We start from the raw sequence: 24,723 nt of genomic DNA, 5'->3' as shown, positions 1-24,723 counted from the left end.
AGAAGCCCGCACACTGCAACGAAGAGTAGCCCGCACTTGCCACAACTAGAGAAAGCCCACACGCAGCAACGAAGACCCAACGCAGCCAAAAATAAATAAATAAATATATATATATGTATGTCAGGGGGACCCTCAAGATGGCAGAGGAGTAAGACATGGAGATCACCTTTCTCCCCACAAATACATCAAAAATACATCTACATATGGAACAACTCCTAAAAAACACCTACTGAGTGCTGGCAGAAGACCTCAGACTTCCCAAAAGGCAAGAAACTCCCCGCATACCTAGGTAGGGCGAAAGAAAAAAGAAAACACAGAGACAAAAGAATAGGAACGGGACCTGCACCTCTGGGAGGGTGCTGTGAAGGAGGAAATGTTTCCACACATTAGGAATCCCCTTCACTGGCAGAGACGGCAGGTGGGCAGGGGGGAAGCTTTGGAGCCATGGAGGAGAGCACAGCAACACGGGTGCAGAGGGCAAAGCGGAGGGATTCCTGCACAGAGGATCAGTGCCAACCAGCACTCAGCAGCCTGAGAGGCTTGTCTGCTCAGCTGCCAGGGAGGGCGGGGTCTGGGAGCTGAGGCTCGGGCCTTGGAGGTCAGATCCCAGGGAGAGGACTGGGGTTGGCTGCGTGAACACAGCCTGAAGGGGGTTAGTGCGCCACAGCTAGCCGGGAGGGAGTCTGTGGAAAAAGTCTGGAACTGCCCAAGAGGAAAGAGACCATTGTTTCAGGGTGTGCGAGGAGAGGGGATTCAGCGCACCGCCTAAACAAGCTCCAGAGATGGGCGTGAGCCGCAGCTATCAGCATGGACACCAGAGACGGGCATGAAATGCTAAGGCTGCTGATACAGCCGCCAAGAAGCCTATGTGCAAGCACAGGTCACTATCCACACCGCCCCTCCAGGGAGCCTGTGCAGCCCACCACTGCCAGGGTCCTGTGATCCAGTGACAACTTCCCTAGGAGAACACATGGCGCACCTCCGGCTGTTGCAACGTCACACCAGCCTCTGCCAACACAGGCTTGCACCACATTCTGTACCCCTCCATACCCCCAGCCTGAATGAGCCAGAGCCCCCTAATCAGCTGCTACTTAACCCCATCCTGTGTGAGTGAAGAACAGACACCCTGAGGAGACCTACATGCATAGGTGGGACCAGATCCAAAGCTGAATCCCGGAGCTGTGGAAACAAAGAAGACAAAGGGAAATCTCCCCCAGCAGCCAGCCTCAGGAGCAGTGGATTAAATCTCCACAATCAACTTGATGTACCCTGGATCTGTGGAATACCTGAATAGACAACGAATCATCCCAAAATTGAGGCGGTGGACTTTGTGAACAACTGTAGACTTGGGGTTTGCTTTCTGCATCTAATTTGTTTCTGGTTGTATGTTTATCTTAGTTTAGTATTTAGAGCTTATTATCATTGGTAAATTTGTTTATTGATTTCGTTGCTCTCTTCCCTTTTTTTAAAATATATATATTATTTTGCTTTTTCTCTTTTTGTGAGGTTGTATGTATATGTTTCTTTGTGTGATTTTGTCTGTATAGCTTTGCTTTTACCATTTGTCCTAGGGTTCTGTCGGTCTGTTATTTTTTTGTTTTTTTTCTTTTTAGTATACTTTTTAGCGCTTGCTTTCATTGGTGGATTTTTTATTAGTTTGGTTGCTCTCTTCTTTCTTTCTTTTTTTAATTACTTTTTTATATTTAACAATTTTTTAATTTTAATAACGTTATTTTATTTTATTTTTTCTTTCTTTTTCTGCTCCCTTTTCTTCTGAGCCATGTGGCTGACAGGGTCTTGGTGCTCCAGCTGGGTGTCAGGCCTGAGTCTCTGAGGTGGGAGAGCTGAGTTCAGGACATTGGTCCACAAGAGACCTCCCGGCTCCATGTAATATCAAATGGCAAAAGCTCTCCCAGAGATCTCCATCTCAGCGATAAGACTCAGCTCCACTCAGTGACCAGCAACCTGCAGTGCTGGACACCCCATGCCAAACAACTAGCAAGGCAGGAACAAAACCCCACCCATTAGCAGAGAGGCTGCCTAAAATCATAATAAGTTCACAGACACCCCAAAACACACCACCGGATGTGGTCCTGCCAACCAGAAAGACAAGATCCAACCTCATCCACCAGAACACAGGCACCAGTCCCCTCCACCAGGAAGCCTACACAACCCACTGAGACAACCTTACCCACTGGGGGCAGACAACAAAGACAGTGGGAACTACAAACCTGCAGCCTGTGAAAAGGAGACCCCAAATGCAGTAAGTTAAGCAAAATAAGAAGACAGACAAATACACAGCAGATGAAGGAGCAAGGTAAAAACCCACCAGACCAAACAAATGAAGAGGAAATAGGCAGTCTACCTGAAAAAGAATTCAGAGTAATGATAGTAAAGATGATCGAAAATCTTGGAAATAGAATGGAGAAAATACAAGAAGGGTTTAACAAGGACCTAGAAGAACTAAATAGCAAACAAACAATGATGAACAACACAATAAGTGAAATTAAAAATTCTCTAGAAGGAATTAATAACAGAATAAGTGAGGCAGAAGAACAGATAAGTAACCTGGAAGACAAAATACTGGAAATAACTACCACAGAGCAGAATAAAGAAAACATAATGAAAAGAATTGAGGACAATAGGGAGGATGGGAGGGAGGGAGACGCAAGAGGGAAGAGATATGGGGACATATGTATATGCGTAACTGATTCACTTTGTTATAAAGCAGAAATGAACACACCATTGTAAAGCAATTATACTCCAATAAAGATGTTTAAAAAAAAATTGAGGACAGACTCAGAGACCGCTGGGACAACACTAAACACACCAACGTTCGAATTATAGGGGTCCCAGAAGAATAAGAGAAGAAGAAAGGGACTGAAAAAATATTTGGAGAGATTATAGTTGAAAACTTCCCTAAAGTGAGAAAGGAAATGGTCAGTCAAGTCCAGGAAGCACAAAGAGTCCCACACAAGATAAATCCAAGGAGAAACACACAAAGACACATATTAATCAAACTATCAAAAATTAGGGGCTGCCCTGGTGGTGCAGTGGTTGAGAGTCCGCCTGCCGATGCAGGGGACACGGGTTCATGCCCCGGTCCGGGAGGATCCCACATGCCGCGGAGAGGCTGGGCCTGTGAGCCATGGCTGCTGAGCCTGTGTGTCCAGAGCCTGTGCTCCACAATGGGAGAGGCCACAATGGTGAGAGGCCTGCATACCACAAAAAAAAAAAAAACAAAGAAAAAATATTAAAAGCACCAAGGGAAAAGCAACAAATAACATACAAGGGAATCCTCATAAGGTTAACAGCTGAGTTCTCAGCAGAAACCCTGCAAGCCAGAAGGGTGTGGCAGGACATATTTAAAATGAAGAAAGGGAAAAACCTACAACCAAAATTACTCTACCCAGCAAGGATCTCATTCAGATTCGACGGAGAAATTAAAACCTTTACAGACAAGCAAAAGCTAAGAGAATTCAGCACCACCAAACCAGCTTTACAACAAATGCTAAAGGAACTTCTCTAGGCAGGAAACACTAGACAAGGAAAAGACCTACAATAACAAACCCAAAGCAATTAAGAAAATGGTAATAGGAATATACATAGCGATAATTACCTTAAATGTAAATGGATTAAATGCTCCAACCAAAAGACATAGACTGGCTGAATGGATACAAAAAAAAGACCTGTATATATGCTGTCTACAAGAGACCCACGTCAGACTTAGGGACACATTACAGACTAAAAGTGAGAGGATGGAAAAAGATATTCCATACAAATGGAAATCAAAAGAAACCTAGAGTAGCAATTCTCATATCCAACAAAATAGACTTTAAAATAAAGAATGTTATAAGAGACAAAGAAGGACACTACATAGTGATCAAGGGATCAATAATGAAGAAGATATAACAATTGTAAATATTTATGCACCCAACATAGGAGAACCTCAATACATAAGGCAAATGTTAACAGCCATAAAAGGGGAAATCGACAGTAACACAATAATAGTAGGGGACTTCAACACCCCACTTTCACAAATGGACAGATCATCCAAAATGAAAATAAATAAGGAAATACAAACTTTAAATGATATGTAAAACAACATGGACTTAATTCATATTTATAGGACATTCCATCCAAAAACGAGAATACACTTTCATCTGAAGTGCTCATGGAACATTCTCTAGGATAGATCATATCATGGGTCACAAATAATGCCTTGGTAAAATTAAGAAAATTGAAATCGTATCAAGTATCTTTTCCAACCACAATGCTCTGAGACTAGATATCAATTACAGGAAAAAATCTGTAAAAAATACAAACACATGGAGGCTAAACAATACACTACTTAATAACCAAGAGATCACTGAAGAAATCAAAAAATACCTAGAAACAAATGACAATGAATATAGGACGACACCAAACCTATGGGATTCAGCAAAAGCATTCTAAGAGGGAAATTTATAGCAGTACAATCCTACCTCAAGAAACAAGAAACATCTCAAATAAACAACCTAACCTTACACCTAAAGCAATTAGAGAAGGAAGACAAAAAAAAACCAACGTTAGCAGAAGGAAAGAAATCATAAAGATCAGATCAGAAAGAAATGAAAAAGAAATGAAGGAAACAATAGCAAAGATCAATAAAACTAAAAGCTGGTTCTTTGAGAAGATAAACAATATTAATAAACTGTTAGCCAGACTCATCAAGAAAAAGAGGGAGAGGACTCAAATCAATAAACTTAGAAATGAAAAAGGAGAAGTTACAACAGACACCACAGAAATACAAAGCATGCTAAGAGACTACTACAAGCAACTCTATGCCAATAAAATGGACAACCTGGAAGAAATGGACAAATTCTTAGAAAAGCACAACCTTCCGAGACTGAACCAGGAAGAAATAGAAAATATAAACAGACCAATCACAAGCACTGAATTTGAGACTGTGATTAAAAATCTTCCAACAAACAAAAGCCCGGGACCAGTTGACTTCACAGGCGAATTCTATCAAACATTTAGAGAACAGCTAACACCTATCCTTCTCAAACTCTTCCAAAGTATAGCAGAGGGAGGAACACTCCCAAACTCATTCTACGAGGCCACCATCACCCTGATACCAAAACCAGACAAAGATGTCACAAAGAAAGAAAGCTACAGGCCAATAACACTGAGGAACATAGATGCAAAAATCCTCAACAAAATACTAGCAAACAGAATCCAACAACACATTAAAAGGATCATACACCATGATCAAGTGGGGTTTATCCCAGGAATGCAAAGATTCTTCAGTATATGCAAATCAATCAATGTGATACACCATATTAACAAATTGAAGGAGAAAAATCACATGATCATCTCAATTGATGCAGAAATAGCTTTTGACAAAATTCAACACGTATTTAAAATAAAATCCTCCAGAAAGTGGGCATAGAGGGAACTTACCTCACCTAATAAAGGCCATATATGACAAACCCACAGCCAACGTCGTTCTCAGTGGTGAAAAACGGAAACCATTTCTGCTAAGATCAGGAACAAGACAAGGTTGCCCACTCTGCCGCTATTATTCAACATAGTTTTTGAAGTTTTAGCCACAGCAATCAGATAAGAAAAAGAAATAAAAGGAATCCAAATCAGAAAAGGAGAAGTAAAACTGTCACTGTTTGTAGATGACATGGTACTATACATAGAGAATCCTAAAGATGCTACCAGAAAACTACTACAGCTAATCAATGAATTTGGTAAAGTAGCTGGATACAAAATTAACGCACAGAATTCTCTTGCATTCCTATACACTAATGATAAAAAATATGCAAGAGAAAATAAGGAAACACTCCCATTTACCATTGCAACAAAAAAAATAAAATACCTAGGAATGAACCTACCTAGGGAGACAAAAGACCTGTATGCAGAAAACTATAAGACATTGATGAAAGAAATTAAAGATGATACAAACAGGTGGAGAGTTATACCATGTTCTTGGAAGAATCAACATTGTGAAAATGACTGTACTACCCAAAGCAATCTATAGATTCATTACAATCCCTATCAAACTACCGATGGCATTTTTCACAGAACTAGAACAAAAAATTTCACAATTTGTATGGAAACACAAAAGACCCCAAATAGCCAAAGCAATCTTGAAAAAGAAAAATGGAGCTGGAGGAATCATTCTCCTGGATTTCAGACTACACTACAAAGCTACAGTAATCAATACAGTATGGTACTGGCACAAAAACAGAAATATAGATCAATGGAACAAGATAGAAAGCCCAGAGATAAACCCACACACATATGGTCAACTTACTTTTGATAAAGGACGCAAGAATATACAATAGAGAAAAGACAGCCTTTTCAGTAAGTGGTGCTGGGAAAACTGGACAGCTACATGTAAAAGAATGAAACTAGAACACTCCCTAACACCATACACAAAAATAAACTCAAAATGGATTAAAGACCTAAATGTAAGGCCACACACTACAAAACTCTTAGAGGAATACATAGGCAGAGCACTCTATGACATAAATCACAGCAAGCTCCTTTTTGACCCACCTCCTAGAGAAATGGAAATAAAAATAAACTAATGGGACCTAATGAAACAAAAGCTTTTGCACAGCAAAGGAAACATAAACAAGACAGAAAGACAACCCTCAGGATGGGAGAAATATTTGCAAACGAAGCAACTGACAAAGGATTAATCTCCAAAGAACACAAGCAGCTCATGCAATCCAAAAATGGGCAGAAGACCTAAATAGACATTTCTCCAAAGAAGATATACAGATTGCCAACAAACACATGAAAGGATGCTCAACATCATTAATCATTAGAGACATGGAAATTAAAACTACAATGAGGTATCACCTCACACCGGTCAGAATGGCCATCATCAAAAAATCTACAAACAATAAATGCTGGAGAGGGTGTGGAGAAAAGGGAACCCTCTTGCACTGTTGGTGGGAATGTAAATTGATACAGCCACTATGGAGAACAGTATGGAGGGTCCTTAGAAAACTACAAATAGAACTACCATATGACCCAGCAATCCCACTACTGGGCATATACCCAGAGAAAACCATAATTCAAAAAGAGTTATGGGGACTTCCCTGGTGGAACAGTGGTTAAGAATCCACCTGCCAATGCAGGGGACACGGGTTTGAGCCCTGGTCCGGAAATATCCCACATGCCATGGAGCAACTAAGCCCATGTGCCACAACTACTCAGCCTGAGCTCTAGAGCCTGTGAGCCACAACTGTTGAAGCCCGCGTGCCTAGAGCCTGTGCTCTGCAACAAGAGAAGCCACCGCAAGCCCACACACCGCAATGAAGAGTAACCCCTGCTCACCACAGCTAGAGAAAGCCCAAGCGCAGCAACGAAGACCCAATGCAGCCAAAAATAAATAAATAAAATAAATTTATTAAAAAAAAAAAAGAGTCATGTACCGCAATGTTCATTGCAGCTCTATTTACAATAGCCAGGACGTGCAAGCAACCTAAGTGTCCATCAACAGATGAACGGATAAAGAATATGTGGCACATATATACAGTGGAATATTCCCCAGCCATAAAAAGAAACGAAATTGAGTTCTTTGTAGTGAGGTGGATGGACCTAGAGACTGTCACACAGAGTGAAGTAAGTCAGAAAGAGAAAAATACTGTATGCTAACACATATATATGTAATCTAAGAAATATATAAATAAAAAATGTTTCTGAAGAACTTAGGGGCAGGACAGGAATAAAGACTCAGACATAGAGAATGGACTTGAGGACACAGCAAGGGGGAAGGGTAAGTTGGGACAAAGTGAGAGAGTGGCATGGACATATATACACTACCAAATGTAAAACAGATAGGTAGTGGGAAGCAGCCACATAGCACTGGGAGATCAGCTCGGTGCTTTGTGACCACCTAGAGGGGTGGGATAGGGAGGGTAGGAGGGAGACAAAAGAGGGAGGAGATATGGGGATATATGTATACGTATAGCTGATTTACTTTGTTATACAGCATAAACTAACACACCACTGTAAAGCAATTATACTCCAATAAAGATGTAAAAAAAAAAGCTAATTGGACAGTTAAATATGGTGCCCATATGTAACCTAAACAGAAGAGCACTCTAGAGCTATGTGTTTAGGAGAACTTAAATTTGAAAAATAAAATCAGCATTGTTGCAGAACTGCAATATTTGCTCAAAACCATAAAAAAATAAAAGAAAATTCACTCTGACAATTTTTCTGTGATAATTGGAATATTTACTCAATTTTTAACATATTTACTGGAATTATTAAATTTAATCATCTTAGTCTTTGTTTTATTTGTACCACCTTGACTGTTGCTCTTTTTAAATGTATTTTTTATCTTCTTTTCTGTCCAAAAAAAATATATATATATATATTTATATATATATATGTCAAGGCAGAAACACTATATTTTTGTTAATCCCTAAGGATTATAGTTCTTTTTTAAAATTATTCCAGACCCACAATTTATATCTCAATATGCAACATAATTCACATTATTATACATTTTTAAAAAGGAGAAACTTTAACATACGAACATCTTAGAAAGAATTCTAACATGGTCCAATAATTTTATAGCTAAAGTTTCTGGGCAAAAGGTATAGTTATCATTTTCTGTCCAAATTTTTAATAGTCATTTTAAATGGAACATCATTTCAGAATAGTATGAAATTACATTGTGAAATCAGGACAGTCATTGAACATTACGTGCCTATCACATCCCAAGCATTATGTATGTCTTTACACTTAAGGAATGGATAATAAACAATCTTGGAGTAAAATATGGGGCAGGACCTGCTTTAAGTTGTACCAAGTCAATCAAATAGAAATTTGAAGAACCTTGTATTAAGATGAGAGGCTTTTATACTCGGCATTTTCTTCCAATGAAAAAATAAATCCAGTGTACCACCGTCTTGACAAGTCTTTAAATATATAAAGAATATAGTTCTTATATAACTTAACACAAAGTAAACAATATAGCAATTATCTCTTCCAAAGGTCAGCCAAATGCAGGGTTTTTTCTCTCTGACCCTAAAAGAACATATCAATCTTCTACCTCATAGAAGTTCTAAATTGTAATTTTGTTCTTAAGTATTTCAATTTTTTTTTTTTTACTTTCTGCTTGTTTCTACATTAAGCTTTTGTCATCCAGTGATGATGACTTCAAGCTGATCAAATAAGGATGTTTTCCGTTTTTTTGCCATTAACATCCTAAATTATCTTTTATTCTTCTGAAATCTAGGTAGACAGTTAATTCCTCGACCCTCTTAAACTGTGTCCCTAAATGGTAGGTAGACCAAGATTGCTAATACCCTTGATTTTTAAATGGCAAATATATATTTACACAGATGCATGTAAAAAATGCTCTGACAGTAACTAGAAAATAGATATTTTTAAGATATTGCTTATGTTATAGGACAAGTAATTACTATAAAACTTGCAATAGTAACTTCTTGTCCTATAATCTCCCAAAAATATAATATATGTCAAAGTACAGGAAAGACTCTTCTGAAAAGCAAGAAGAATAGGGGGTCCTTGGTTTACATTTGTCAATCTACATAATCTAAAAATAATGTATCCATAATCTTGAGCTATTAAGTGGACAGTTACTATAGAAACATTTTTCAAGATTTAAAAAATAAGAGTATCACTCCTTGGTATGGGACCTGTATACCTATCAAAGAGACCCCTATATATAAGGGAAAAGATACCCTTAACAAAGTTCACAATGCCATCACAGCCACCTAATTAAATATCTTAACTGCAGAATTAGTGTAATTTTTCCAAATACATTTTTATAAAACCCAAATAGCCATGAACCCAATGGCATGCCACTTTAGAGAACTTAGAAATTTGGGAAGTAGCTTTAATTATGTATTCCAATAAAAAGGCAAAAGTTGGTTGAATTATTTAAGTCCAATTTATCTATTTGACATCACTGGCAAAATCCTTCCTAAAGGAGTTTGCTTTGTAAGCATTGTATTAAAGAATTCCATGTTTTCTGGAATGCCAGAGTAGCTTACAAATCAGAACAGAGATCCCATCAGCTCCTTGCAGCACATTCTGTGACTGCCCCAGTCAGGGCTGTCCATGGTCTGTCCTCTCTGACCCACTCCTTGTAGATTTATTCCTTTAGAGAAAGTCACTGAAAATCTGAGGCTCATTATACAGTAGTGGTGTTAATAGCACTGTACTTGCCATTAACGTATCAAATCAGTGCTTCATAATAGGTGCTACCTTATCCTAACTGTTCTAAGCAGCTTCACCTCCTAGGGCCCAAGTAATCTAGTATTCATAAACATCTTCAGTGCCCTGTGGGAGCCTTCCAGTTCAATAGGTTGTGATCTTCAATCATGTGTCCTTGAGAGAGATAGAAACAAATACTTATATAACATATTACATCTTCTATCTTTAGGAAATTCCACCCAGTGGAATTGTTATCAAAAAAAAAAAAAGTTTTTGAGATTGCCAACTATTTAAATTATGTCTCAGACTACCCAAACTGGCAAATAATTGGTAGCTAAACAAAAAATAATCAAAGCCACATCAACAGGGTCAGCACATTGCTTTCAAGTTCACATAAAGTCTAGGGAGAAATGGTGAAGAGCACAGGCTTGGGGGTGATGGGACTGTGTTTGAATCCTCTGTGGACACTGACCTACCCGCTATATTATTTTCCTATTGCTGCTGTAACAAATTGCGACAAATTCAGTGGCTTAAAACAACATAAATTTATTATCCTACAATTCTGGAACTCAGCTGTCCTAAAAATCAAGGTGTCAGGAGGGCTGCATTCCTTCTGGAGGCTCTAAAGGAGAATTCATTTCCTTGCCTTTTCCATGGTACCTAGAATTCCTTGGTTTGTGGCCCCATATTCTATCTCCAAAGCCAACAGCATAGCATCTTCAAGTCACTCTCTTTCCTTATCTCCTCTCTCTCTCTCTCTCACGCTCTCTGTCCCTCTCACACAATTGTACACACACAATTTCACTTCCACTATGACAGATGATTATTTTAATTTAAACACAAATTCTGGGACACAAACCTTCATGTGCCTAAGAGAATCTTTAAAATCAGATTAAGAAAATCAGTAGAGCAGACACCCCCTTCCATGCTAAGCTATGCTATCTTCGAACCCCGTATGAAACAGTGAGACCCTTTATTTTTATCTTAACTAAAGTGCACACCACACGCACACACACACACTAAAATGAGATTTGTCTTTCTTCACAAAGTGAAAGGCTGAACACATCCTTCTATGCTTTTGAAATTGTGTTCCCCAGGGACTCTCTCAGCTTCAAGCTTGCCATTCAACCTCCAAGGCACCCCCTTCATCAACTATAACAAATAGGGCCTTTTGTCTGTGCCAAGCAGTTGTTTCACATTTGCTGGGAAAAGAACAAAGGAACAGAGAGCTCAGAACAAACTCAGGAAGTGCTGAGGACAGTTTGGAGGGGAAAAAACGTTACTGAGGCAAGTTTGAATTCACAATTCAGTCTTTGAGCAATTCATTTATTCTGAATGGTAAGAAAGATATAGAATTAAATTAATACTCATCAGTTATTATTCTGTAACAAATGTACTTCCTATATGCAAGCAGACGAGTCCTATGTAATTTGTTTCTAAAAGAAGTGTAGGAGCAAGTGACTGATTCGTAATTGTTTGCGCAATTAGTAAAAAGACATATATGGCATTCCAGAGACTGTTATCCACTTCCTTCCTTCTGTTATAAGGAAATCACGGTGGGCCTATAGAACCCCTGCCAACACAACCGTCGCCTGGAAATTTCCATTTAAACATTCAAAGGATATGAAATGTGTGGCATCCTAGCCTACCTTGGCTGCTTGCTGCGCTTACATTTTAGACGTCAAGCCAGGCAGCTGAGGTCGGAAAGCTACTCTTTTCCCCCCACATTCAAGTACTTGCCGGCCACAAAATACTCCTCGTAGCTCAGAGCATCTTGCATTGGAAAGTGGTTCCTGTCTCCTCAAGAAGACTGGGACAAGATAAGCTCAGATGAGATGACACTTTCAGGCCTTTTTATGAAAAATTTACTTCATAGCATCTTCTGTAGAACCAATATCTTGTCTCATCCTCCATTTTATTCCCGGTGGTGTTTCCTCTTTCTGTCCGTGTATGGATCTGACTCTTGCCTGAAACAGAGAGGAGTGGGGAAAATAGGAGAGCAAGAAAAAGGAAAAGGAAAGAAAAGCATCACAAATTGGCCACCAAAGAATGGAAATAACATTTACTGAATACCTACAGTATGCCTGGCACTTTACACATTTGACTTACAGATTAGATAATTTAATCTTCCTATCATACCTAAAGGACAGACTTGATTCTGCATTTTCCAGATGAGGACACTGAAACTCAGAGAGGTCAAGAAGCTTACTCCAAGTCACACAGCTAAGCGGTGGTAGAGCCAGGTCTTTCCACTTCACCATTATAACATCCAACTGTTGTAATTTGTAACTGAAATCAGAAAGCAAGATTACTGAGAGTAAAGATTCTATCCTAAGAATCCCGTAGGATGGTTAGCTCATGAGGAGCTCAACGTTCAGTACTAAAGAAATCCTGGTTGTGAAATTAATTAAGCCCTGGCCCTGCCTTGAATGCAAGTGGGAAATAGATGGAAGAGTGTTGAGATGTCAACAAAAATCCATTTCCTACCAAGAGACAAGCCGGGAGATCAAAGAGGAGAAGGAGAGGTGCGGAGGTTGTAGACGGTGCTGGGAAGGGTTTGCACAAGGAGTGTCCCTGTCACTTGAGTAGCTTTCCTAAGCTAGCCGGGTGAAGAGACCCTAGGTCAGGCCAGTTCAGAAGCCAGCCCCCCAGGTGCCAGGGCTGAAAGAGAGGTAGGGCTGGAGGGACTTTTTCTAATAGGAATTTTCCATTTCTCACAATGAGTTAGTCAAACACTTGCACTTATGAGAAACAAGAATGAAGGGTTACAGAGCTTGCCTTTTTAATTCTCATTTGCCTAGTTTGCATTTGAACAAATTATTATTTCTGCCTTCATTAGAGTATTTAACACAGTGTAATCAACCTGCTGGGAAGTAAAAGTGTAACCATTTTATGGTTTGTTACACTGAAATTTAAATTTGCATATTAAGCACCAAAGGCATTAACATGTGTACCCTATTCATTAACTATGGATTATAAAATACCTCTCTAGTGTGAGCCCAAACAGCAAGCCGTTTTCTGATTGAACTGCTTAATTAAATAAAAGATTATTAACAGCATTCCTTTATACCCTGGATACTTTAGTAGTTTGAAATTAAAGCACAGAGACATTCAGAAACTACCAAATCTTCCTCATCACTGTTTTGCAAGCATCTCTCTGAATATGATAGATTGCTCTGGAAAAACTGCACTCTGAAATAAACCTCTTTATAAAGCAAAGCCATAAAGTAAATAGTACCTGAACTCAGATTCAATTTTATCATTTTAATTCCATTCAAACCTTCATCACTGGTGAGGCTGGTCTAAGTCCTGCAGATTTCTACCGTGACAAATAAAGGAGGACATGCAGCAAGCTTCCCAGTCTAAATACAAACTATTTTTATAAATCAGTGGTGAGCTAACTTAATTTGGTTCTTCTAACCTACACTACAAACACAAAATCCTTCTGCACCCAACTGAAACCTATTTTTAAAAAACAATTTCAGAGCAGTGAGTGAGCTTCTCTTAACCTCTTCCATCTTTGATAGTATTGACCACAGGTTTAGATCTCCTTGACCTGAGTGAACCCGTCTCTCAAACCCAAACCAAAGCCAAGAAGTTGGAGACCTCATCGAAAACCTCATCCCTCAAGAAAAAGGTTGATGGGCCTGACCTCATCAGTGCGGATGCTGAGCAGAGAGGCCAGGCTCTCCGAAACCCAGAGACGGCATCCCTAGACTTAGGTAAGGCAATAGCTCGTGTCTGCTGCTGTTCACTTGTGCTTAATACAACAAGGAAGTTCTACAAATGACATTAAAACCATGGACAAACAGTAGAAAAGATTAATTCTATGTAGGAAACTGGACAGGACACACTTCTTTGTGCTTAGATTAAATAGCAGTTGGGGAGCTCAACTTTGCAGAACTGGTGTGGATTTATACATTTATTTGTACAACCCATGTGTATTGAGTTTCTGATAGATGGCAGGTACCACACTAGGCACTGGAGTTACAATAAAAATAAGACACGAATCTTGCTCTCTAGGAGAATTCAGTGTAGAGGGGAAGAGAGTCTAGAAAGAGAAAACTCTAACCCAAGGTCCGGGAACAGCCAGAAGGAACAGTAACATGTGTGGGGATACGTCCAATACAATAATAACAGCTGCCATTCACTGATGACTTACAATGTCCAGAACTGTGCTACGTGATTTACATATATTAGCCTGTTAATTCATCACAACTCTTTGAAATGAATGAGGAACCAAATTTTCAAATTTAAATAACTTGCCCAAGATCCCAGTTAGTATGAGGAAGAGCTGGAATTTGAGCCAAGCTCTAATTAACTTCAAAGCCTGTACTTCTCTCCACTGTACATCTTCCCGAGAAAAGAGACCTTAACCTCAGATCATGGAACCAGTCAATTAAGCTCCCCTTTCTTAAGAAAAAGAAAGGTAACAGTTATTTCAGAAAGCCAAGGGAAACATGGATGGGTAAGTATCCATAAAATGAGCGTATTAGTAACTTATCCATAAAGTTACAAAGGTTAAAGGGGATATACATATATGTAAAATCGCTTAGCACTGTGATATATACATGTTAGATGGCCATGAATTCATTTATTCATTTGTTCAGTAAACATTTCTCTAAATATCTGTTGTGTTCCATACTATGTGCTGGAAATACAAAGATAAATAATATAAGCTTTCTGCCCCTTAGTAAGTATACAGTCTAGTGGAGAGATAGAAAAATGATTAAAATAATTATAATAAAATATGTACTATGTGCTGCAATAAAGCAAAGCCCAGGTTAAGCCCCTCACCCAGCCAGGGGGTTATAGAAGGTGCCTTATAGGAGGCACTATATGAGCAGTCTTGAAGGTTGAGTAAGAATTTGCCAGATGAAAAATATGGATCAGAGAGAGGTGGGAAGGAAGGGGCAGGGCATTCCTGATGCAGAAGAGAAAGGGAGTCACACACAAGTAGACAAACACAGAAAGATGCCTTTTCAAGCAAATACAAGCACTGCTACAGTATTCAAGAATGGTAGGGTACTGAGAAATAAATCTGAGCGTCACCAGGGGTCAGATAATGGGAGTTCTTGGATGCCAGGTTGTTAAGTTTGTGGGGAGGGCAGGGTTGAAGGGTTTTTACTCAGAGGAGTGCCATCAACAGATTCTATTTTAGAAAAAATTTTCTCTTTTGGATGTGTGGAGAAAGGAATGGAGGCAGGGAGACAATATAGGCATGTAAGAGAGTGACAGAGGGGATAGTGAGAGGCAGATGAGTTCAAAAATAAATAAATAAAAACAAGACTTGTGGACTGGGTAGATATATGCATGCCAGCAAGGAAGAGATATAGAATGTGCCAAACTCTGTGATGAGGGTACAAGAGGAGAAGGCGGGGGGGGGGGGGGGATGTCAAGGTGGAAATTGTCAAGTTCAGTTTTGAACCTGTTATATATGAGGAAACTGTGGAGAGATACCTGTTATATATGAGATAACTCTGTAGAGATATCCAATGGACTGTTAAATGTGTAAATCTAGAACTCAGGAAAGAGAACCAAGCAGGAAATAGAGATTTGAAAGTCAGAAGCCTACGAATAGCCATCACAGTCACGGGTGTAGATGAGCTCACCAAGGACAGATCATAGAGAAAGGGAAGAGAACCAGCACGCTGCTCAAACTGGTTGCACACACAGGATCTGCGCTCCTCTGCCACGTCACTTTTTGAGGCCTGTCTCTCTGGAGGAAAATTTTATAATTATTTCCTCATCATCCGTGTGCTCTAGGTTTATTCCATTTCAATAAGTGAAATTTATACATATGCATAAGGATATATTGTTAAATACATTACAATATAATATAATAAACACATAAATGATACTTTCATTTCTCTGCTTTTGAGAAAATGCCTTGTGAAGAAGTCATAAAAATTCTTAGTTTAGGGGGCTTCCCTGGTGGCGCAGTGGTTGAGAGTCCGCCTGCCGATGCAGGGGACACGGGTTCATGCCCCGGTCCAGGAGGATCCCACATGCCGTGGAGCGGCTGGGCCCGTGAGCCATGGCCGCTGAGCCTGTGCGTCCGGAGCCTGTGCTCCGCGATGGGAGAGGCCACAACAGTGAGAGGCCCGCATACCGAAGAAAAAAAAAAAATTCTTAGTTTAAACGACTTTAGAGGACACTGACTGCAAACCTACCTTTTTATAAATGAAAAAACTGGCCTCTAAGGTTGTCTAAGTGGATTGTTCACAGTCACACACCTGTTCATGAGAGGGAACCAGCCAGGTTCTTTGTAAGAATTCAGCCACAGGGAGACAATGGTCCTAGCATACACTAACTTTCTCCATTGCCTCCTTCCTCTCTATCCCCATTATAAATTCCCTTCTTTGGTGAAAAATTAGGTAGTCTATAACAAAACCTGTAAAAAGTGTCCCAGTTTCTTCCCACCTCCTTTTAATAACAAGGCTCATCTCTTTAAACAGAATTTCTTTCCAGAAATGTGCCAGAAATCCCTCAAAGCCACCTCTTAGCTGGAGGCCCATAGGATAGTACTGCATATGCTCATTCTTTACCAGATCCCATGGGCTCATACACAAAATTCAGAATGCACACAGCTCTTGAAACAAATTCAGGTAAAAAAATATGCTTGATTGTTTAACTGTAAAAGCAATCCCATTTCTCTTAATAGGTCTCATATTTATTTAGTTATACATGTTTTAATTAATTTTCTTGCAGCCTTTGGTCTTGGGGTAGAAGAGCATCAGTTAATTAAAGTTCACTTGTATAAGACTTCTCAGTCTTAATCTCTCTTCTTCTCTCTACACCTCGTATTCTCCCCCGTCCCCCTCACCCCCTTCTTGTCTCCTTAGTAGACATTCAAACACAACTGGAAAAATGGGATGATGTTAAGTTTCATGGAGATCGAAATAGCAAGGGACATCCCATGGCAGAGAGAAAATCAAGCTCATCTAGAACTGGATCAAAAGAACTTTTATGGTAAGATATTTTAATATCAGAAAATAGCCATAAAAAGAACGAAACTTTGCCATTTGCAGCAACATGGGTGGACTTGGAGGGCATTCTGCTAAGTAAGATAAATTAGACAGAGAAAGACAAATACTGTATGATATCACATGTGTGGAATCTAAAAAATATAACAAACTAGTGGATATAACAAAAAAAGAAGCAGACCTGCAGATACAGAGAATAAACTAGTAGTTATCAGTTGAGGAGGCAGTATAGGGATGGGGGAGTGGGAAGTATAAACTATTGGGTGTAAGATAGGCTACAAGGATGTATTGTACTACACGGGGAATAGCCAGTATTTTGTAATAACTGTAAATGGAGTGTAACCTTTAAAAACTGTATAAAGTTTTTTTAAATTTTAAAAATAAATTAAAATATTTTTTTAAAAAACTAAAAAAAGAAAATAGCCATTTATGTGTCATATACTTGTCTACTGAAATAGCCAAAGAATTAAGTCAATCCAGATACTTGCTGCCATTTATAACCTCCTATTAATGTTAATTGTGGCTTCTAAAACTAAATTATTTCATCTTAATTGTCAAAAATTCAGCCAATAAGGATTTTGGTAGATTCATAATTTAATGTTCAATATTTGTCCAATATTTGTTGATAATTTTCTGAACATGTAACTGAGCCAGTCAATCAAAATATGTGCATGTGTAATTTTACATATGTGTATATTCAATGTACAACATGAATAATAGTTAAATTAAATGTTTTTGGCTACACAGGTAACCTTTCTGACTTTCTTAATCACCACTGTCCGATAATGCACTAATTAAGTATATTCCATGGATGCCCATGAGAAAAACTAGCCACTTGAATTTTACCATGTTTTTTTGTTTTGTTTTTTTGTGGTATGTGGGCCTGTCACTGTTGTGTCCTCTCCCATTGCGGAGCACAGGCTCCAGACGCGCAGGCTCAGGGGCCATGGCTCACAGGCCCAGCCGCTCCGCGGCATGAGGGATCTTCCCGGACCGGGGCACGAACCCGTGTCCCCTGCATCGGCAGGCAGACTCTCAACCACTGCGCCACCAGGGAGGCCCTTACCGTGTTTTTAAAGCTTCCTAAAGGACGGCATGTTTCAGCCTCCGGTTGCCCATCACACATCTCCATTTATTATGACATTTCAAATTCTATATAAAGATCAAATCTCACTAAGACACTTTGTGAGAAGCTCCCCTCCCCTCCCCCTCCCTCTGTAACATAGACTAGTTTTGTTACAGAACTCTGTAACAAAAATGGTTTTGCATTTATTTACTCTTTGCACGCAACTGACCTGAATTCTAAATCAGTCAGAGAGAATAACACCTAACACATTGCAGCCACTTAAATTCCAAACGTGGTCATTATAATGGAAATATATGTTATCTTTTCCATCAAATGTCTGTTGAGAGCTTTGTTACCATGGTTCTCAACGATCCAAATTAACCAGATTTCTTGACTGGGTTTCTAGGTGAATTCGCTTCTCAATTTACATTAATTTCCTCCATGTGTCCCTTGTAGGTCCTCAGAGCACAGATCTCAGCCAGAACTGAGTGGTGGGAAAAGCGCCCTGAACTCTGAGTCGGCTGCAGAGCTGGAATTGGTGCCTCCAACGCAGGTAACAAAACCAATTCCTCAGTGCACCTATCTTTACTACTAGATAATTTATGTCATAAGTATTTAAAATTTCACCAGAAAAATCTGAAGTAATTTTTCCGTATTTTCTATTTCATATGCTTTCTCACTCAGTATCTATCTCAATGCTTAAAATAACTGATGAAAGATAGATAGACAGATTTGGCTGGAAAATGTGTCAATGAACTCACCATGTACTTAGCACTTTTTCCTTGTTCTACCACTTACTGTTACATTATTTTCCAATACAAAATCTGTTCTACTCCAGTATTAGCACAGTTTATGTAACAGGCACAAACAAGAGGAAATTACATCTTGAGCAGTCATTCACAACTTTGCCCTACAGACCAAGGTACTCACACCATCAGCATCCTGACTGTCACATTAAAATAAATTTGTTGCTAAGGAATAAATAATTATAGTATTAGCAATCATGATAATACTAAGAACTACCATTTGTGAGTACCCTCTAAGTATTAGGGACCTTGTGCTTTTCATATATTATATCTAATACTCAAGTAATCCTGTGAATTTTTATTGGACTCACTTTAAAGGTCTTTGAAGAGTCTTGGTAAAGTCAAAATCCTTTTACAGGGGCACCCAACTAATCACCAGTGGAAGTAGGGCATGTACCAGACCTGTCTGTCTGCTACTTGACCCTCGACTCCAGTGTAACTGGTTTGCCTGTGACTAGTGACCTTGGCTGGGCCAAGAAGGGCCATCAGCCTCAGTGTTTTCATTTGCTCAAACACTTTGCAAGGGTACAGCCTTGATCTCTTAAGAAATGTGTCCACGTTCACGCATCTACAATCCAGTTGGAAATAAGTGGGATGAAATGAGCAAGAGAGATTTTCTTGAGTTTACTAGATAAGGTATTGAAACTAAGAGGGAAGATATATTGTCTGAAGTGAGTAAAGGGATAAGTATGATAATAGCAGATATTATTGAGTGCTATGAGAAGGCCTTCTAATACATATTAATTAGCTCACTTGATCCTGACCAATGACTCTACGAGTTAAGTGTATTTTTTTAACCCCATTTTATAGAGGGGGAAACTAAGGCACAGTGAGAGTAAGGAAAATTGTCTACGCACTCACAACCAGTAAGCGGCAGAGGGCAGGAGGACGCAGCTAGGAAATGGAAGGCATCTGGAAACCTAGGCCATTAACAGCACCTCCACGTGCACCTCACCCTCCACAAGAGAGAGGCGGGCATTACTGCTCCCAGAACTCAGTCGGAAAACAAGTCAGCTAACTTCCAGAACAAATAACCCTGGGAAGCTTAATGAATTGTAAATGTAGCGTGAAAATGTATTTTCTTCATCTTTGTTCATTCTGAACGTATCTTTTTAAAAAGCAAATTGATAACATTTATCAGAGAAACGTTTCTTGATAAGTGCATTAGAGATTTAGACTCAGCTAAATAATTGGTACTGTTTCGTAAACTGGAATCCTTGGAACAATTTTTTTTATTTGTTTGTTTGTTTATTTATTTATTTATGGCTGTGTTGGGTCTTCGTTACTGCACTCAGGCTCTTCTCTAGTTGTGGCAAGGGGGGGCTGCTCTTTGTTGCAGTGCACGGGCTTCTCATTGCGGTGGCTTCTCTTGTTGCGGAGCATGGACTCTAGGTGCCCGGGCTTCAGTAGTTGTGGTTCGCGGGCTCTAGAGCGCAGGCTCAGTAGTTGTGGCACATGGGCTTAGTTGCTCCGCGGCACGTGGGATCTTCCCGGACCAGGGCTCGAACCCGTGTCCCCTGCATTGGCAGGCAGATTCTTAACCTCTCTGCCGCCAGGGAAGTCGCTGGAACAATTTAATATAGCAGGAGAACACTAGTCTCTGCAGCAGGGTAAGACATGGCACAGGTGGGCTCTTCCACATGGAGGTGGAGGGAAGGAGGATCAGCTGGGGTCCTCGGTTGCCGTGGAGACCCACAATGCATTTATCTTATTATTCCAATGACTGCTACTCTCCCGCTGGTTGTCTGATTTCATCCCACCACATTGTCCTTCCACTTATCCACCGGTGTGCCTTTAAGAAAACACAATGTGCTTTGGAAAATTTGTATGAGATACCCAACATTGTCCTCCAAAATATAATGTAAAATGCCCTGAGATAGTTCTGTCTAGATAAATCATAGTGAATTATTTTAGAAGGTTACCAATTATTTGTAAAGCATTCATCCCTTAAATTGTTTTCTTAAAAAACACTGCATGTTTACTTAACAAGATTTGCCTAAACTAAGGAAATTTATAATCTCCTAGTTTTAATTCCAGCCTATGGTTAAATAGGAAAATTTCATGAATTTGGGATTTAATCATCTAAAATATTAAGTCACTCAAATGGAACAGCAAGAGAATAGACTCATCTACTTGTAATAAAAGACAGAAAGGTGTTTTTACTGTTAGAAGCATACTGCTCTTAAATATATCATCTCTTTATATAAATAAGATGATGAAATGGTATAAAAATTCGACTTAAACTGACTTGCAAACTATTCAAGTAAACAATTTCAGCTTACCAAAATTTGTTACTGCTCCAGTCACTCAGATGGTTCATAGGAAAATCAAGGAAGTATCTTCTTCTCCCTCAAGCCAACATAAATTATCTTAGTTCAACAGGTGAGGAGCTATTTACAAGCTTTGCTCAAAAATCATATTTCAGAATCACAAAGAGAATGAAAGCTCTCAATGAGAATTCTCATGTTTGTTCATTTTCAAGATAGGGAAAAAGAAAAACATAGACTAGTCTCTTTCAAATAGTGTTTTGAATATACTAATCAGAGTGGCAGGAGATTATAATAAATTATATAATCTCTGTATATTTAAAGAATAAAGTTTCTTGATATTATGCAAACTGTGTTATTTATATTCCCTGGAGTTAATTATTTAAAGAAATCGTGCAATCTGAAAAATTAAAAAATATTTGAAACATTGAAGAGAAACACAGAAGGTAATGATATAAAATTAGCTTTTCCATGAATGAGATAGTGGTGAGGCAAAAGAAAAGAAACTTCTGCCAGAGAGTGATGGTTCACGCATTTCTTTTTCAAGTCTGGACCCTGGAAGGAGCGCTCCAACACAGGCTCTTGCCGCCCTAAGCTGGACTTCATGAGAAGGTGGGGCAGCCAGGCTCTCCAAATACTGAGTCACAATCTTGTAACGCTCTGATTTTGCTGATTTGGGCAGAGCAAATGCTTCCTTCCACATTGTCAAAATTCCATCAAGTTGGCAGTATCCCAAACCAGAACAATCTAGACTTTAAAAGTGCAGATATGTTTTCTAAATTTTTAAAGGAATAATGTAAAAGGAAATGCATGTTAATAGAAATGTAAGATATTTCTAATATATTATTTGAAATGTTTACAATAATCTTGGGAATTCATGTTATCTCCATTTCTCAGACGAGAAATGCATCTTAGAGAACAGAAGTAATTTTCCCAAGGTGACTCAGCTAGAATGGAGAGGACCCAGCATTCAAATCACACCCATCAGCTTCTAAAGCCCTTGTTCTTCATCACACATCACCTCCTATCAGCCACATCTAGCTTATCCGCCTAAGAGAACTCACAAGACCATCGATTTCCCTTCTCATTGCAAGCCCTGATTATTACTTAGTTTATAGGGTTAATATGAGTTAAGTGATTTTAAAGAATATCACTTTCCTCCAGAAACTTTGTAAGATGAATTAGGATTGTCACCCGATCTGAGGCCATACACAATTTCGTGCCTCCCCTCCCAAATTCATTCTCAACCTCTTACTCTTAGAAATGCTAATGGCTTCCATTTTGTTCCATTTCAATTCAGCAAATGAGACTGAATGTCTACTATCCATAAAGCCATAAGTGAGGCAGTGGAAAAGTTAGAAAGATGAGAGAGAATATAAGAAGTATGAAGACCTTTATGTCTAGTAGAAACAATTAGATAGTACACTGTAAATACAGTTTTGCTTTTCGGAGGACAGCACAGGAGCCACATCAGTATCCCTTTTCCCCTCCTGGCCACACACAGTGAGCTGCCAATGAGGAAGAAAGCAAGCGAGGATGGAAGAAAGGAACAAAGCAAAGAAGGCAGGAAAACAAGAACAGCAGGAAAGCAAACAGGACGGAAAGAAATCTGAAGATCATTTTCAGCATAGTAGAAAATCTACACATACTAGGTACTCACCAAATACTTTTTAAAATGAAAAAATAAGGGATGCTAACAAAAAGGAGAAACAAAATGTCAAATTACAAAATTCAAAAGTAGAAGCTAATGGTTAAAGGACAGAAAAAAAGGACAAATTTTTATTCTTTTATCATTTGAGGCTAGTTCCAAAAATAATTTTTAGTTATGCAGTATGCTAATGGACTGTCCATCCCCTTTAAAAATCAGCCCTGACTTGCCTTGGTGTTCCATAACATAGAATTTCATAGTTGGAGGAAGATGGGAACCATGTGCTGCCCACCTTTGCACAAAACTTTGGGAATTTGCTCTTGACACATAAGGTACAGGTTTTTTGTATGCTTTCAATGATAAATGTCTGTTGACTGATTGAGAAAAAATATCCTGACCATCTTAATGAGGCAAGTGTTCAGAAGATCTCTTCTAGCATGAGTCCAACTTGTCTGTAAAAACCACTAAACAAAAGTGTTCTAAACACAGATTTTTTAAATGAATTTCCAAAGTCACACCTTATAAGCGCTAACCAGAAAAATGATAATAACAAAAGCCAAATTTTTGGTGGTTATTTTTCTTTTTTTGGCCACGTCGCCGACGTGCAGGATCTTAGTTCCCCAACCAGGGATCAAACCCGTGCCCCCTGCATTGGGAGGGTGTAGTCTTAACCACTGGACTCCCAGGGAAGTCCCAAAAGCCAATTTTATTGAGCACTTCCTGTGTACTGAGCATTTTGTGTGTATTATTTACATGAATTATTGCACTGGAGTCTTACATGGACTCCATAAGCGAATATACACTTGGCAGATGAGAATACTGAGAATTGGGAATTCCCTGGAGGTCCAATGGTTAGGACTCCATGCTTTCACTGCCAAGGGCCCTGGGGTTTGTGAATTAAGATACCACAGGCCGCATGACACAGCCAAAAAAAAAAAGAAAAAAAACAACAACAACTGAGGATTATAGAGATTAATTTGTCCAAGGTCACCATTAATAGTAAATGGTAAACCAGGATTTGACCCCAGGCAGAGAGTATGTTTTTTTTTTTTTTTTTTTTTTTTTTTGCGATACGTGGGCCTCTCACTGTTGTGGCCTCTCCTGTACCGGGGCACGAACCCGTGTCCCCTGCATCGGCAGGCAGACTTTCAACCACTGCGCCACCAGGGAAGCCCGAGAGTATGCTTTTAATGGCCGTTATATAAGGTCTGCTAGTTGTTATATTTTTCTTTTCTACAGTTAAGCAGATCCCTTTTCTCCTTCAATTTCTTTTGGAAAGATGCTGAGCTTTTTTAAAATGTGTTTCTGTGGAAGATCTCTAGCAATTGTATGGAAAGCTATCAACAACTGCTACAGAGGGTAGCCAACAAAATTATGGTAGGACAATGACAGCCACAAATACAGTCATTTGCAAATCATAATTTTGATCACAGTCATAATTTTGAATAAAGAGAACAAAGCATAATATTATTTTTAGGGTTATTTAATTCTTTCTTCTTTCCCTTCACCTAGTGCCGATCATTCAGTGCAATCAACAGCTGGGGGAATTAAATGCTTTCTTCTTTGGAGACTGTAATACCCTAAAATCCAATTAGCTTAAACCAATTAAAATGCTGTTTTTAAAGCCAAGGCATTTCCAGGAGGTTGCTGTTAACTGTGGAGCATTTTTCAAAATCATGCAAAGAAGAAAAGAAATGCCTATATCAGAGTATATTTGTGAACTCCAGAGTTCCACCTACGTGCACATAAT

At 39.1% G+C, this 24,723-nt stretch overlaps 1 protein-coding gene across 1 annotated transcript in view; it reads left to right on the top strand.

Annotated features, from left to right (window-relative positions):
* The window catches only part of PEX5L (peroxisomal biogenesis factor 5 like), a 190,307-nt gene that overhangs the window by 89,156 nt on the left and 76,428 nt on the right, over nucleotides 1-24,723 (top strand). Inside the window, exons 4-6 of the mRNA XM_073803922.1 lie at nucleotides 13,728-13,922; nucleotides 17,049-17,172; nucleotides 18,709-18,805. Of these exons, the coding sequence (XP_073660023.1) occupies nucleotides 13,728-13,922; nucleotides 17,049-17,172; nucleotides 18,709-18,805 (416 nt within the window). The remainder of the gene's footprint in view (nucleotides 1-13,727; nucleotides 13,923-17,048; nucleotides 17,173-18,708; nucleotides 18,806-24,723) is intronic.

Source organism: Tursiops truncatus, chromosome 4, assembly GCF_011762595.2.
Source record: "Tursiops truncatus isolate mTurTru1 chromosome 4, mTurTru1.mat.Y, whole genome shotgun sequence".
Taxonomy (NCBI): domain Eukaryota; kingdom Metazoa; phylum Chordata; class Mammalia; order Artiodactyla; family Delphinidae; genus Tursiops; species Tursiops truncatus.
The sequence above is the reverse complement of the archived record's forward strand: the minus strand, read 5'-3'. Positions and strand labels throughout refer to the sequence as shown.